The sequence below is a fragment of the Periplaneta americana genome, chromosome 9 (assembly GCF_040183065.1).
Source record: "Periplaneta americana isolate PAMFEO1 chromosome 9, P.americana_PAMFEO1_priV1, whole genome shotgun sequence".
Classification (NCBI taxonomy): Eukaryota; Metazoa; Arthropoda; class Insecta; order Blattodea; family Blattidae; genus Periplaneta; species Periplaneta americana.
In genome coordinates this window covers 93,816,301-93,832,960 of record NC_091125.1, presented here as the reverse complement: position 1 = coordinate 93,832,960, position 16,660 = coordinate 93,816,301, and the positions used below count along the sequence as shown (strand labels likewise).

At 34.8% G+C, this 16,660-nt stretch overlaps 1 protein-coding gene across 4 annotated transcripts in view; it reads left to right on the top strand.

The window, feature by feature from the left end:
* The window catches only part of LOC138706260 (fatty acyl-CoA reductase wat-like), a 235,414-nt gene extending 219,227 nt beyond the window's left edge, over positions 1-16,187 (top strand). For 2 of the 4 annotated variants that reach the window (XM_069835334.1, XM_069835333.1), the window contains exons 4-8: positions 184-293; positions 2,431-2,626; positions 4,451-4,696; positions 6,205-6,462; positions 14,143-16,184. In XM_069835334.1, the coding sequence (XP_069691435.1) occupies positions 184-293; positions 2,431-2,626; positions 4,451-4,696; positions 6,205-6,462; positions 14,143-14,296 (964 nt within the window). In that variant the 3' untranslated portion in view covers positions 14,297-16,184. Of the gene's footprint in view, positions 1-183; positions 294-2,430; positions 2,627-4,450; positions 4,697-6,204; positions 6,463-14,142 lie in introns of all 4 variants that reach the window. The other 2 variants (XM_069835335.1, XM_069835337.1) reach the window with 2 other exon arrangements.
* The last annotated feature ends 473 nt before the right edge of the window (positions 16,188-16,660 follow it).

Sequence of the window (16,660 nt, the reverse complement as noted above, 5' to 3'; positions counted from 1 at the left end):
ATATCAAATTGGAACAGAATACATAATATTGTGTATATTTATACTTTTTGTTAGACATAAGAAAGTGTAAAACTTTCCAGTGGGGACATCCTGAAATCCGAGGGAGAAAAAACCCCTCCTCCTGGTCACCTCCTGGATTTATACACTGATTCATAAGTATTGGTATGAACTGCTTTGCTTCAGACTCTTGAATGGATGGCCCAACACATACTCATTGACGAAGGCTATAGCTGAGGCCTCTGTGAAAGCTCACGGGAAAGAACTACCTATAGGGATATTCAGACCAGGCATTGGTAAGTAGAGAGCATTTCTATTGTAACAACTTACTCTTTTAAAATATTGAATTTATTTTTGTATAATTTTCGTTTCTTATTCCAATATCTGTGCAAGATTTAAATACCAAGTGATTTATATGTAACTGGCTAATTTTCTTTACCAATCTCTTCCAATTTATTTTTAATTTGTCGTATAAAAGTTTTAAGGTCTAGGGTATTGGCATCATCCTCTCTTTCTCTCCTTCTAATGTACGAAAATCTTAAAGCAGCCTTTATTAAACATCCCGCAAACTTTGGCTTTAATAGTTGATAGTTGAACTGTCCTGTGATAGAATTCCTAAGTTAGGTGTAATTCTTTCCTGTGGTCTACTGGTTATCATGGTAACCGGTTGAGCCGAGATTTGGGGTAGAAAATCAAGTTGAAGGGCTATAAGATCCCTAGCGCGAATTTTTTAAGAAGAGATATAAATTTGTGAGTCCAATATACTCGATTGACGGCGGGTATGGCTTTCATAGTGGGCTCCAGGGAAAAATTGTCGGTCATTCCTAGCTCTCGTTGAATTTCGATAGTGAATACTCTGTGCAGTGAAAGCGCCATTAAATAAAATACTACTACAGTGCGGTTAGTAACGTTCGGGGCCGTTAGACTACCGTTCCTTGCCTGTGCCATACCTAAAGTCGCAACCGAGAAAATGGAACCAACATCTCCACTAACACAAGTGGTCAATGTAACACTTTCGTTACTTTTGTTTAGAACTGATGGTAGTAATGAGTACTAACCTGCACTACAAATTGTTGAATATCACGTTCCTCAGCAGCACCATATTCTCGACCTCTGCATAGGTAAATTCTCATTAACACAAGTGACTTCCTCAGGCGTAATTAAAGCAATCTCTTGACTGATATTTTCTTTTGATTTCTATATTATGTCAAAAATATTCTTATATATTTTGTCTTTAAATTCCTCCACAAATAAAAGCCATACAAATATAGATCGGAGCTATGAGAGGGCTACAACCCAGCGCTGATAACTCTATCACCAAAAAATCTCTTAAATAATATCTACTGATTCCTAAGCAGTGTGTGCAGTAGCAGAATCCAGCTGAAGTACTGAGTGTGACATTCAATAACTATTGGAAAAAAGGTCTTATTTTTTCTGTTCGATATTTTGTAGTATTGAAAGCGCCTTCACAAAAATAAATGGGCTCTATTATTCCGTGTGGATTGGAATCATTTCACATATAAATATGTTTTTTTCATGTAGTGGAATTTCAATAGTGGGTTAATCTTGCACAGGATAGTGACCGATGGCGGGCTTATGTGAGGGCGGCAATAAACCTGCTGGTTCCTTAGAAGCCATTTGTAAGTAAGTGGAATTTCAAACATAAGCTTGGCTTTTCCTGCCCTCCATTATCGGTTGTTTTGTGAAATGACGTGGTCCATGTAATTCGAACTAAGCATCAGAAAATATTATTAATTTGGAACTCATTCCCCTATGAGCAACATTCTATAGTACCCAGTTATAAAAATGTGACTCTGTATGCGTGATTGCGTGGTAGCAATTCGTGGAACATTGTAATTCAATAGGGTTTTAATTTAAACAGTTTAGTGGCAATTCATATTGATTTTAAAACGCATTTTCCCTTAGCAGGTTGGCAGAGGACATGTTTATCGTAACTTTTTTACAATTTGGCGAAATGTTTTCCTATCTGGAATAGAATTTCTTTAATATTTTCTTGCGGATCGCCTTAATACTGTTCGGCACAAGTTAGTGTTTTACATAATAACATATGTATCGTAAATGAAACTATTTGAACTGGACTATACTTATGTCGGGACATAACTAGCAATGAATAAAGTAACTAGGTAAAATGTTACCAGTGTGAACCTAGAACAGAGTAATATGTCAACTCACTAATAAAAATGACGTGATTGAGCGTTTCTTGGTATACATTTCACTCCAGGGTTACACCTGAACTCTCAGAGTAAGGAATGGAACTCTGTCGGCCCCGAACGCCACTAAAAGCTCTGACTACCACTACATCTACTACTACTACTACTACTACTACTACTACTACTACTACTACTACTACTACTACTACTACTACTACTACTACTACATGTTACTACTACATGTTACTTATTGGTCTTCCAGTAATGTCGACATATGCAGAACCATTTCCGGGGTGGGTAGACAACCTGAATGGCGGCACCCCATACACCTTAAACATAGCACTAGGCATGCTTCATGTCTCACCAACAAACCCGAGTTACGAAACATCATTCGTGCCTTGCGACATGACCATCAACGCCATCATAGCTTCAGCTTGGGACGTCCACCAGCGAAGAAAGTGAGTTAATAATGCAACAGATCTTGTCATGAAACAAGCAATCGTACGAGGATAAGGGCTTCAGATGGAAATACGTGCTTCTCATCAGACGACGACATCATTGTATCGACATCATTGTATTGATATTGATAACAATATTATTTGTTACCGCACGTTTTTCTTTGATGATATTCAAAAACACATACATACTATAAATGAATAATTGGCTACGCACAAAGTAAGGAGATATATTTTCATTTTCTGGATTCCAAATAAAAATAAACTTTTACAGTCTACAAAATAACATATTCGACTTCATTTACACATTTCCTGTTTTTAATTAAATGCGTGTAATTCGTAATTCTTCGTAAATTAGCATAAAATATTATAGCTATCTTACTGTAAACATGTTAATGCTCATATATATTTAAAGTAATAGGCATACAACGTTCATATGATTATTAATATTTTAGTTGTTTGTATATACAACTATTTTGCTTTTGTCAAAATTAATCCACTTGTCGGCCCCTAACAATGATCAATAGAATAGGTAAATTCTCATAGCCGACTGAAGCAAAAGATAAAGACTTAAATAGAAACTAAGATTGGAAATACTTGGAATTTATATTTTTATCAAGAATTTCATGTTCTTAATTGTCTCTTTTGTGTCATATAATAAAAGCACAAAGTGATCACAGAGACAACTTTTGATATTATTTGGAATGTATTATAATTACGGGTTCTGCACTGAATGCAAAAACCTATTAATTTTAATAAATTATAGTAGTCCATGTGTGTAATTTTCATATAAATTGACTCTTAGACATTGAATGTGAATAAAACGCGACTATTAGCTCAGGAGAAATTGGCGTGACAAACATAAACATTTTCTTGGTTTCAGCCATGCTGAAAACATTGCCTTTCAGTTAATTTATCGAAATCGATACATTTTACACCAAAATAATTTCTCTTTGTAGTTTGTAAGGATTTTTCCTTTATATTAAAGCATTATATATAATAATAATTATTAGTTAGTGAAAAGACGTCTAATAAAATCAATTTTCGCCCTTTTTATCATTTTAACTTAACATGTTCCTTAAAAATAAATAAATAAATAGACAGACAGACAGGTAGACAGACAGACAGACAGATCAATACAGTGTTAATGTAGGGAGGTGGTGTAAATATAATTACTATAAAATACTACATCCCACATTTTTGTCTGCATCTCATCAATTTTTAAAACTATTTGAAATCTTTAATAGTGATTAAGGAAACTCCGGTGAACATAACCTGTAAATTTTAATATTCTACGAGAAGCAAACATATTATAATGAATTAAAAAAATATTTAAGGAAAATCTCGTTAAAACTTACATGATTTTATTTTTTAATTTCTCATAGACTAGTAGAAGGATTTGAATGATTTTTAAATAGTCTACAAACTTCGTTTAATTTGAATACTGGAATTATTTTCGTATGTTAATCTGGGAATGAGACATAATTATCTTGTAAATTTTAAAATTAATATATTTTTTCTAAAATAGTTTATTAAAATTATTATATAACGGGTAGAACATTAAAATTTACAGATTAAGTTCATCAAAGCTTCCTTAATCTCTCTTAAAAATTTCAAATGAATATCTTTCAAATTTGATTAGGTACGGACAAAAATATGGGCTGCTGTATTGCATAGCAGGTTCATACTAGCTTCTTATCTTAAATAATTCGCTCAACGACTCAATAAACCATGTAAAATACATAGGTAGTCAGAAAAGTTTCCGAAAGAACTCACAACAGGATCCATGCATCATGTTACGAGATTTCAATACGATTTTGTTGACAGGTCCGGCAAAATGGAGGCTATGCTGTACAACTATGTGCCATCCTGTGATAACTCTATCACATGGGGCCAAGTCACAGACTTGGTCTGCAAGAACAGTCGCAAAGTACCACTGGGCCGTGAGTTGTGGGAACCCTTCATAATCCAAACTAAGTTCTATTATATTTATATGTTATTGTCTTTTCCATTACACTGGCTACAAGCGCTGGTGTATGATGTCGTGGTCCTCAGCACTGGACGCAGACTAAGGTGCGTGTAGTTACGAGTAACTCTATAGTTCTATATTTATGGTCGTGTGCCCAATGCGTATATGCCTGAAAACATTTTCTATACCCATTTAACCATAGAGTAGTGAGGTGAAGGTGAATAAAGTAACGAAATAACTAACTCAAATGGAAAAAAAGTTACGATCCACAGTCAATGAGGGAATTGAGGCGTATTTTCGGTACGAGACTAATCAATAATAATGTGTGGCCTCCACGAAGCCCAGATAACACACCCTGTGACTTTTATTTATGGGGAACACTAAAAGGTAGGATTTATAGGAAAAATCCTAATTCTATAGATGAACTAAAAGTCTATTTACGAGAAAAAAATCCAAATTATCAATGGTGTGGAATTTCATAATTTGTGGCCTCCACGAAGCCCAGATGAAACACTCTGTGACTTTTATTTATGGGGAACACTAAAAGGTAGGATTTATAGGAATAATCCTCATTCTATAGATGAACTAAAAGTATAGATACGAGGAAAAAAATCTAAATTATCAATGATGTGGAATTTCATAATTTGTGGCCTCCACAAAGCCCAGATAAAACACCCTGTGACTTTTATTTATGGGGAACACTAAAAGGTAGGGTTTATAGGAAAACTCTTCGCTCTATAGATGAACTAATAAACTATATACGAGAAGAAATCCAAGCTAACAATGATGTGGAACTTGAGTGTTGTTCATTCGTTCATCAGAAGATGTCAGTTGTGTGTGGCGGCAAATAGAGTCCATTTTCAGTAATGACTGTGAGCATTGTAAGTCCAAATTGTTGAACATTTATTGTTAGTACTGTTATACATTGGAGAAGCGCCGGAGAAATGGTTACGCGCTCGGCGGAAATCATGCAGGGCGCGTCCGGCCAGCGGGCCGCTGTTTTCTGGGACCGCTGTCTAACTTGAGACTACAAGTCAGAAGCTGCCGCTTCCAATGGAACAATGAAGTGGAGTCCTGTGTCATTTTAATACTCACTACGTTATTATGTGTTTGTTCTGTGATGATTTAACGGCATACTAGTAGCATGCTGATCACATGTCCATTGAATTGCGTTAGCAGGTGTCAAATTTTGGTAAATTATTCCATCACAGGAATGAGAACGGTAAGGGCCAAAGAATCCAATCTTTGAACCATGATGATGATGATGATGATGATGATGATGATGATATGCTGGTGGTTAGTGACAATATGATTTCAGTACTTCTCATCGTAATAATTCAAATATACAGAATTGAAAAGAATTTTGCTTCAATTATGAAAACCTTGCAATTATTACACGTCCCTTGTAAATTGATGGTGTTGAATTCAGGAGTGCTTTGATCCCCTCAATGCCCCGTGCTCCGTATTCGCCAACAATGTCTTGAATGCAAATATAGTGGCGACAAGAGCGCTCATCACGTACAGTATGTAATATAGGACGCTTGGTACGGTAATTTTATTGTTCATGTATTTTACTAATTCAAACTGAATAACTGCTCTTTCTGTCTGATAGGATGATGAAAATGTACATGAAGTTTCACAGACTGCTTCGTATTACGTCGTACATCAGCTTGAACAAATGGGAATTTCCGAACAAAAATATGAGAGATATTTGTCAAGTTATTAGCGACGCAGAACGGAAAATATTCCCCTTCGACATGAAGGACATCGATTGGGACCTATATTTTTTTAATGTTTTGAAGGGATACCGTCTTTACTTGTTGAAAGAGGATTCAGTCATTTTGCCCGAAGTCTTCCAGAAGAGGAAAAGGTAAGTTGTTCCTCATGTCTCGATGAGAATTCTGTAATATTTCACGCTCGCTATATCTACTGCTTTCACTTTTCTTCCGTCAATAAATTACTTGAGCCCATTATCTTTTTGAGATACGTTTCTAAACAAATCATTTCCAGGACTCCAGTCAAGTTGAGTTGCTTTTCTTCAAAGCGTACATAAAAATAATCTAACGTAATTAATATTATGACTTTGGGGATCACTTTACAAAGCAGTTATTACAGTTCAGTCACAATGAGTGGCAGATATAGAGTAAATACTGTATACGTCATTTTTTAAGAAAATTCTAAAAGTTTTAAATGGATGATAAGGCAATAATTGAGAATTTCATGGAAAGTGTCTCCTGCAATCACCACGAATTTCAAACAATCTCGCAGAATTTCGGAACATTTCTGAGGAAACTTTTGTGAACCTAGTAACAGCCGATAAATAAAATTAACATGGTTATTATTACCAAATATAAGAAGTTTATACCCAAACTGTTATGTTGTGTGAGCTTGAACTATATGTCCACCGAATGAACAGTAGTAACGCAGCACTCACCGTCAACAAACCAGTAAAGCAAACATGTACATTCGGATGGTAACCAAACTTGTATTTGTATCTTAGAATAATAAACAAAATAGACAAATAATATTATATAAAATATATTTGAAAATTAGAATCATGTACCTAGTCTTGTTACAGTTAATAATAATGTACATTTTAAATTTATCTTAAATGTTCTGAAAAAAGAAACATTTGTATCCTGAAAATGTTCCTTCTAAGTCAAGACGTTACTGGAGAAAATCTGAAATATAATACAGTATCCCTTACTGTATCAGCAAGTGAACAAACACAGCTTTATGAATCTTACAGTGCATTTCGTATACGGCACACGCATTAAACCCATATTGTTTTCAAGAACACTTTTCATATTTGCTTTAATGATTTTTGGGACTTCTGCGAATTGGTAGGCTATATATATATTTGAGCAGTAATTATTCTTCCACATCTCGCGGCGTCAGTCATTTCTGTATTTCTGGAATGTAGCAGTGATTGCAGACAATTGCTTTGAGGGATATTGGAACATACCAAGTCACGAAGCTTGAGTAGTGAGGGTGCTAGGAACAGTTGACTGTGCCGGTACTATTTCGCATTGTCTGTAATGAGGCGATATTAGCGTTCCTAGTGGTTAGCAACTATCTATGGATTTATATTTACTACGTATTGAGCTTCATGACTATAAATACTAGACTGTGGTTATACACAGAGCAGTGGTTATACATAGGTCGAGAAAGTATATAAATGTCTACTCGAGTCAGATTTTGAAATAGAATGTTTCTCTTTGTTGCTGTATTTTCCATGCAAAGAAAGGTATTTCATAGTACACATTAATTATATTTACTTACTTACTTACAAATGGCTTTTAAGGAACCCGAAGGTTCATTGCCGCCCTCACATAAGCCCGCCATCGGTCCCTATCCTGTGCAAGATTAAGCCAGTCTCTATCATCATACCCCACCTCCCTCAAATCCATTTTAATATTATCCTCCCATCTACGTCTCGGCCTCCCTAAAGGTCTTTTTCCCTCCGGTCTCCCAACTAACACTCTATATGCATTTCTGGATTCGCCCATACGTGCTACATGCCCTGCCCATCTCAAACGTCTGGATTTCAAGTTCCTAATTATGTCAGGTGAAGAATACAATGCGTGCAGTTCTGTGTTGTGTAACTTTCTCCATTCTCCTGTAACTTCATCCCGCTTAGCCCCAAATATTTTCCTAAGCACCTTATTCTCAAACACCCTTAACCTATGTTCCTCTCTCAGAGTGAGAGTCCAAGTTTCACAGCCATATAGAAGAACCGGTAATATAACTGTTTTATAAATTCTAACTTTCAGATTTTTGGACAGCAGACTGGATGATAAGAGCTTCTCAACCGAATAATAACACGCATTCCCCATATTTATTCTGCGTTTAATTTCCTCCCGAGTGTCATTTATATTTGTTACTGTTGCTCCAAGATATTTGAATTTTTCCACCTCTTCGAAAGATAAATCTCCAATATTTATATTTCCATTTCGTACAATATTCTGGTCACGAGACATAATCATATACTTTGTCTTTTCGGGATTTACTTCCAAACCGATCGCTTTACTTGCTTCAAGTAAAATTTCCGTGTTTTCCCTAACCGTTTGTGTATTTTCTCCTAACATATTCACGTCATCTGCATAGACAAGAAGCTGATGTAGCCCGTTCAATTCCAAACCCTGCCTGTTATCCTGAACTTTCCTAATGGCATATTCTAAAGCGAAGTTAAAAAGTAAAGGTGATAGTGCATCTCCCTGCTTTAGCCCGCAGTGAATTGGAAAAGCATCAGATAGAAACTGACCTATACGGACTCTGCTGTATGTTTCACTGAGACACATTTTAATTAATCGAACTAGTTTCTTGGGAATACCAAATTCAATAACAATATCATATAATACTTCCCTCTTAACCGAGTCATATGCCTTTTTGAAATCTATGAATAACTGATGTACTGTACCCTTATACTCCCATTTTTTCTCCATTATCTGCCGAATACAAAAAATCTGATCAATAGTCGATCTATTACGCCGAAAACCGCACTGATGATCCCCAATAATTTCATCTACGTACGGAGTTAATCTCCTCAAAAGAATATTGGACAAAATTTTGTACGACGTCAACAAAAGTGATATTCCTCGAAAGTTACCACAGTTGGTTTTGTCCCCCTTTTTAAAAATAGGTACAATTATGGACTCCTTCCATTGTTCTGGTACAATTTCCTTTTCCCAAATAGCAAGTACAAGTTTATAAATTTCGCTATATAATGCACTTCCACCCTCTTGTATTAATTCTGCTGGAATTTGATCGATACCTGGAGACTTGTACTTTTTCAGATTTTCTATCGCAATTTCGACTTCTGAAAGGGTGGGTTCGGGTATAAATGGCTCAGCAGTTTGTATTTCAATATCGTCCCGATCATTTCTATTTGGCCTATGTACATTTAGTAGTTGCGCAAAATAGTTTTTCCATCTGTTTAGGATTGATGGAGGGTCTGCAAGCAAGTCACCATTCTCATCCTTGATCACGTTTACCCTTGACTGATATCCGTTCTTAAATTCCTTTATACCCTTATATAAATCTCGAATGTTTTTATTCTTACTATTTGTTTCTACCTCATTCAGTTTTTCCTTCAAGTAACCTCTCTTTTTATTCCTAAGTGTACGACTTGCTTCCCGTCTTTCATTGAAATAATTATCTCTATTCTCCTCGACTGGATCCTGTAAGAATTTCAATTTTGCCTGTTTCCTTCTTTCTACTACCATGCAACAATCTTCATCAAACCACGGTTTCTTTTTCTTAGTTTCATAATAACCTATGCTCTGCTCAGCTGCAATTTTGATACTATCTCTGATATTTTCCCACACGCTATTAACATCTAATTCTTTCTCAACTTCGTCGGAACTTTCTAAAGTGGCAAACCTATTCGAAATTTCGACCTGATAATTTTGCTTAGCTTCCTCGTCCTTTAATTTCAAAATATTGAATTTAGTAATATTAACTTGTTGCTCTACTCGCTTGGCAACTGATAATCTTTCTCTTAATTCTCCAATCACCAAATAATGGTCAGAATTACAGTCTGCACCCCTGAAAGTTCGAATATCTACTATACTAGTATGTCTCCGTTTATCTATCAAGATGTGATCTATTTGGTTGTGTGTCAATCCATCTGGAGAAGTCCAAGTATATTTATGTATATCCTTATGGGGGAATGTTGTACTTTTGACAATTAAATTTTTCGATGTGGCAAAGTTGACTAATCTAACTCCATTGTCACTACTAATTGCGTGTAGGCTCTCTTTTCCAATATTTGGTCTAAAAATATCCTCCCGTCCTACTTTAGCGTTGAAATCCCCCAATAAAATTTTCATGTGATACCTAGGGAACTGATCAAAAGTCTGTTCCAATTCCTCATAGAAGCTATCCTTTATATAGTCGTCTTTCTCTTCTGTAGGGGCGTGAGCATTTATAACTATGATGTCGCACCATCTACCCTTAAGTACTAAATATGATAACCTGTCACTGATAAATTCGACCTTTTTTACTGCTGATTTTATTCTTTTATGTACAAAGAATCCTGTTCCTAATTGGTGATTATTGTTTCCTTCCCCATAATACAACAAGTAATCTCCTATTTGTGATATGCCATTCCCATCTAACCTAACCTCTTGTACTCCCACAAAGTCTATTCTATATCTAGCTAGTTCTTTTGCTACTAATGTTACTCCTCCTGTTCTATAAAGACTAGTTACGTTCCAAGTGCCAAATCTCAAAACCTTATTCCTTTGCTGTGGTCGTGCCAGAGAATCAGTCCTATTCCGAGGCTTACTGTAGGAATTCGTAACAAGCTGTTTTTTACGGTGATGGGTTGTTAGCCCTTCGCCCAACCCCCAAGCTGGAGGACCACCCCTTATCGGCTGTCCACGACTGCTTATTCAATATATTCGCAGCTACCCTCCATATCTGGAGGCCGTCTCCTCTATCCGCAACCTGAGGACGCGCCATGCCGTGGTGATAGGGACCCACCATACATGGACACATTAATTATATATTTATATAATTTCGTAGGAGTGCCCCTGAACTAATATTCGTTTTGTAGAATATATTTCCACATTACACAGTTTCCAGTATATTATACTTGACTAGACTAGACTAGACTAGACTAGATGACAAAACCTTCTCAACCGAATAATAACATGCATTTCCCATATTTATTCTGAGTTTAATTTCTTTCCGAGTGTCATTTATATTTGTTACTGTTGCTCCAAAATATTTGAATTATTCCACTTCTTCGAAGGAAAAAACTCCCATTTTTATATTTCCATTTCGTACAATATTTTGGTCACAAGATATAATCATATACTTGGTCTTTTCGGAGTTTACTTCCAAACCTATAGCTTTACTTGCTTCGAGTAAAATTTCCGTTTTTTCCCTAATAGTTTGTGGATTTTCTCCTAACATATTCACGTCATCCGCATAGACAAGAAGCTGATATAACCCATTCAATTCCAAATCCTCTCTGTTATCCTGAACTTTCCTATTGATATATTCTAGAGCAAATTTAAAAAGTAAAGGTGATAGTGCATCTTCTTGCTTCAGCTCGCAGTGAATTGGAAAAGCAATAGAGAGAAGCTGGCCTATACGGACTCTGCTGTAAGTTTCACTGAGACACATTTAAATTAACCGAACTAGTCTCTTGGGAATACCAAATTCAATCAGAATCTTATATAAAACTTCTCTCTTAACCGAGTCATATGCCTTTTTGAAATCTATGAATAACTGATGTACTATACCCTTATACTCCAATTTCTGTCGAGTACAAAAATATCTGATCAATAGTCGATCTTTTACGCCTAAAACCACACTGATGATCCCCAATAATTTCAACTACATACGGAGTTAATCTTTACCATGTTAAAAACCACTCACTAAACTGCACAACTCCACTGCGAACGTTAGCACGTAATAAAACTGCTTCTCTACTATGCATATTGTTGTAATGTAATTACGAAAGTCACCCATCCACACTTTCGGATATAATTTTGAGTTGTTTATGTGAACAGAGTACAGAATACACAGAAGACATCTAGTGTAGCAGAATCGGCGTGATTTATATGCGTGGCTGCAGTCAACCTGAAAACTACAGTTTGTTTTAGTACGAACTTCCTAGCCCTGATGGAAACGGCGAGTTCAAAAACTCTCCAAGTCATCCTTCTTTTTTTTTCTAAATGTGTTTTTTTATTTAAATGCATTGGTTTAGACACATTTCATGGTCTTGAAATATTAAGTGCTTTCAATACGATTGCAATGTTCAGGACTTGTTAGGTTCAAGAAAGTAGAACAAATATTCCCAGTTCGGGGAAATTCTTTGCTACCTTGTGACCAGCATTTTGCTGTCATTGAAAAAATGAAAAGAAATATTGAGTCCCTGAAAATGCATCAAGGATGGATTCAGTTAATTGAAAAGAAATTCCCTGATTATACTGTAAATGACAATGAAATAATTGATTTTGAGAATGAATTTAAAATATTTTTAAGGGCAGTGTCACCAAAACTAAGAAAAAGTGTAGTGTAACAAAATAAGTTACAAGGGAATCAGGTTCAGTAGGGACCATGTTGATGAAGTTTGTGTTGATACCACAATGAGTGATATCATACCACAATATTGCAGGGTATTGAAACCTAATGCAAAATCTGTAATTGTCTCCAAGAAAACTTACAAAATCACATTCCTGTAAACAAAATTGAATGATATGAAATCTTTGATGAAATTCTTAAATAATAATGCTGTAAATTGCATTCAGTCACTTGTTAGTACTAGTGATAATGTTAATGAGGATGGAGGTTATGGCCATGAATACGTCAGTTTATGGGCTTCATGTTTCAGTGTAATTTTCTGCCCTTAATATATTAATTAAACTCTGTTCAATGCATTTCTTTTATAAAAAGGAAGTGAGTGCTTTTAATGTATCCCAAGTTCATACCTTCAAATGTCGTTTAATAAAGTCTTAATGCACAAACTGATACGAAAGTTATTGAGCAATAAAATTGATATGTATTCTAAAATATGATACTTGAATAATAAAGAACTCACCGTTTCAGTATCACCAATGTTTTTTTAATCACAACAAATGAAGCTGCAACAAACCAGTTCTTTAAGTTTCAAAGCTATACTGTGATAACTGATAACATTCTATGAAGCTGCTTTTAATTCAATTGAGACATAAACAAAGACGATCCCTCCCAAAATCCTTACAATTGTTTTTTTTTCTGTTTCAGTATTTTTAGAAATAGAAAATCTACTAATAGTTCGAAATAGCTGCTTCATTGCCTATTATATTCTAGCAGATACCATAGATTAAACAATATTATTAAAGTTAAAAGGTCCCCAACTATTATTATTATTATTATTATTATTATTATTATTATTATTATTATTATTATTATTATTATGTGCATGATTTGTTGTAGTGTTTAATAGACGTGTTACAGAAACACACATTTTAATCAATGTTAAACAAGTGAAATTCTGGAAGTGTTCATTTTAAATAAAATTCGTACAAAATGTATACAAATATATTGCCCGGAACCTGCTGAATTCGTTCAAATATTATACAATATTTCTACTATAAGATATTTAGTCATGAATATTCCTTACAGTCCCTTGACTATGTTTTGCTTGTTTCAAAGATGGGATACTTTTTATGTTACAGTAACCCCATCTTATAAATATTTACCATTTGCCAGTTTTAACTTCATAACACGCTTCTTCAGACCTAGGCACAACGTGGAAATGGAACTAAACTCAGAAACCCCCTCCCATGTCTTCCGCTTCACTGCCTTGTAAACAAATGCATAGTGGGCACTTTGCATCAGTGGTGGATTTCAAGCGACGAGCGAGAGCGAAAGTTCGTAAAAGCTATGATGAAATCTGTCACTGAGCAGTGCTTGACTGGTGATCTACTCGTCTTACGGGGAAGGTGAGTGAGGAGCAAAGGGGAAATCTCTATGGCTCAATTGAGCTAATAGCGCCCAAACCTGCGTTTCATATCTCATCGCTTTGTTACTATACATTAAAACTCTGTTACAGGCTGTATTGGCGGCACCAATTCGCGAAGGCTCTTCTCACAGCTTTAGTTCTGGCTGCTGTATCATTCACATTCTCTATTAGTATCTACACTGCTGGCGTCATATGGTTTGGTGTACTGTTTTACACTGTGAAAAGTTTTTCAACATCAAAATAGTTGATGAAAGCTTATATGTGTTTGAAGATTTTTTATAATTTAGTTCAAGCTCCTCTACTGTATAAATAAAATTAGTTTATCTCGAATTTCATCTTATTTCTGTTGGTTATTACAGAAATTGTTGTAACTATTATTAATTAGTTGATTCAGTAGTGTAATTGTTTGCTATATTAAAGAAATAAGATAAACAAAAAATAAGAATGTAATATTTCTTTAGGTATTTATGCAGTCAATATGAAGTTTTATTTCTGTACCCACTGCTGTGATAGATTATACGAATTTGCATTTTTATGAGACAGTTTTCGAGAAAGACTGTGTTATTTCTTTAAAGCATTTCTTTCTTCTATAAACTACATAATTATTTCGAATTTTAGTTACTGGTTCTCTTATAAGACCTTATTATAATTTAAAATGTTTCACAGATATAATTTTTTTTATACTTTACACTTGAGCTACATTAGGCATTGCAGCCCGAAAGAGCAGAAGCTCGTGCTCGGGCGCAGTTCAGATCAGTTATACAAAATATATCACAAAATTAAGAGAGTTCATTGAGCACAATAACAAAATTGTAATTGTAATTGAATCCATTGGGAACAAAATAATGATTAACTAATGTTATGAAATCCAAATGTAATTTATTTATTTATTTATTTATTTATTTATTTATTTATTTATTATTTTGCTAATAATTGTAACATAAAATATAAGATATACAAAGAAACTTTAGCTCGCCCCTGAAAGAGTAGAACTCGTGCTTAAGGGCGGATTCCTGAATTGAAATTAATAATTATACAATACAATTATAATTAACAATTATACAATACAATTTGCAATTATAGTATATAAATTTAAATTTACAATTTTTCAATTTTTATAAAATCCATACATAACTTTTTAAATTTAATACTAGAACTATTAGAATTGACAAGATTAGGATATTTAAATATAAATTTGTTATATATTCTTGGGCCTAAGTTACTACTATGATTAAATACTGTAACAGTGTAAAGAAGTTTTAAAATACAGAGTCTATCATGTATTTTTTGTTGGAAATAAATTCCTTTACTATATTGCTGAAGTATTAAGTCTCTTGGTTCAATAGTTACAGAGAAAAAAAATGATTTATTTAACGACGCTCGCAACTGCCGAGGTTATATCAGCGTCCCCGGTGTGCCGGAATTTTTCCCACAGGAGTTCTTTTACATGTCAGTAAATCTACTGACATGAGCCTGTCGCTTTTAAGCACACTTAAATGCCATCGACCTGGGCCGGTATCGAACCCGCAACCTCGAGCACAGAAGGTCAGCGCTATACCAACTGCTCTACCGAGGCCGACTAGGTTACAGAGATATTTGTACATAAATTACTGATGTGTATCAATTACTGTTACTGAAATTTTGAAATTAAATCCATATTATTGCTGTTGCTGTTGAGTCAACTATGTATGAAATGGAAGGGGAAAGGAACTAGCCAACCTACCCCATTACCTCCTGGCCTAGTTGCCTCATGAGTGATGCCTTGATGGTATCACTTTTGGGGTCCAGACCTGTCTTCGGACAGTTGACTAAACAATAAACAACATACAAATAAAAAAACAAGGAAAAATAAAACGAAAAAGATGTAAAGAGTAGCTTAAAGAGCCCCATTCACGCAAAGACTCATCGGAGACATCTGTACAGACTTATCTCAAGGAGTTATGTCTGAACTGTATGATTGTCCATACACGCTCAGACTTCCCTCTTATACTTACAGTTCACAATGAATTCGTAAGAGGTCGTTAAAGTCAATAATTCCCCGTGGAGAAAAGTGACCACTTGAGATATGAAATACTTGAGAATAAGTTTCTCAGATATGTACTTTCCTAGCTTTCCGTCACTTCGCTAAATAAAGCAAAACAATAACGAAATCACAACCACATGTTTTCAGTGTCTTTTATTTCTATGTTTACTTTTCCTCTCGCTTAATTTGAAAAATTTCAAGCATCGTTGAAATCTGAACACTAACCTCAAGGCCGAAAATCTTGATATTTTTCGTCTCATACATGAAGAGATTTGCCTCTGGAATTAGGTTGTACAGACTGATCTGCAGGTAAGCCTCTGAGTATATTGGGTCCTTAAGACAATTACTGGAAGTACGAATCAATGATACATCTAGCAATAGCAGAAGTAAATAAAATAATACAAATATTTTATGTTATCAAATTGTTACATTGCGACAAATAATGAATTTTGTTATAGTCTTTATTTGATAATGCAAAAACAAATAGTGAATTGTCGTATATATTATTATAAAATTCGTTTTGTTTTCCAAAAATAATAACGGGACATATTAGGCCTAAATGTTTCTTTTTGCCGTGACTAATCG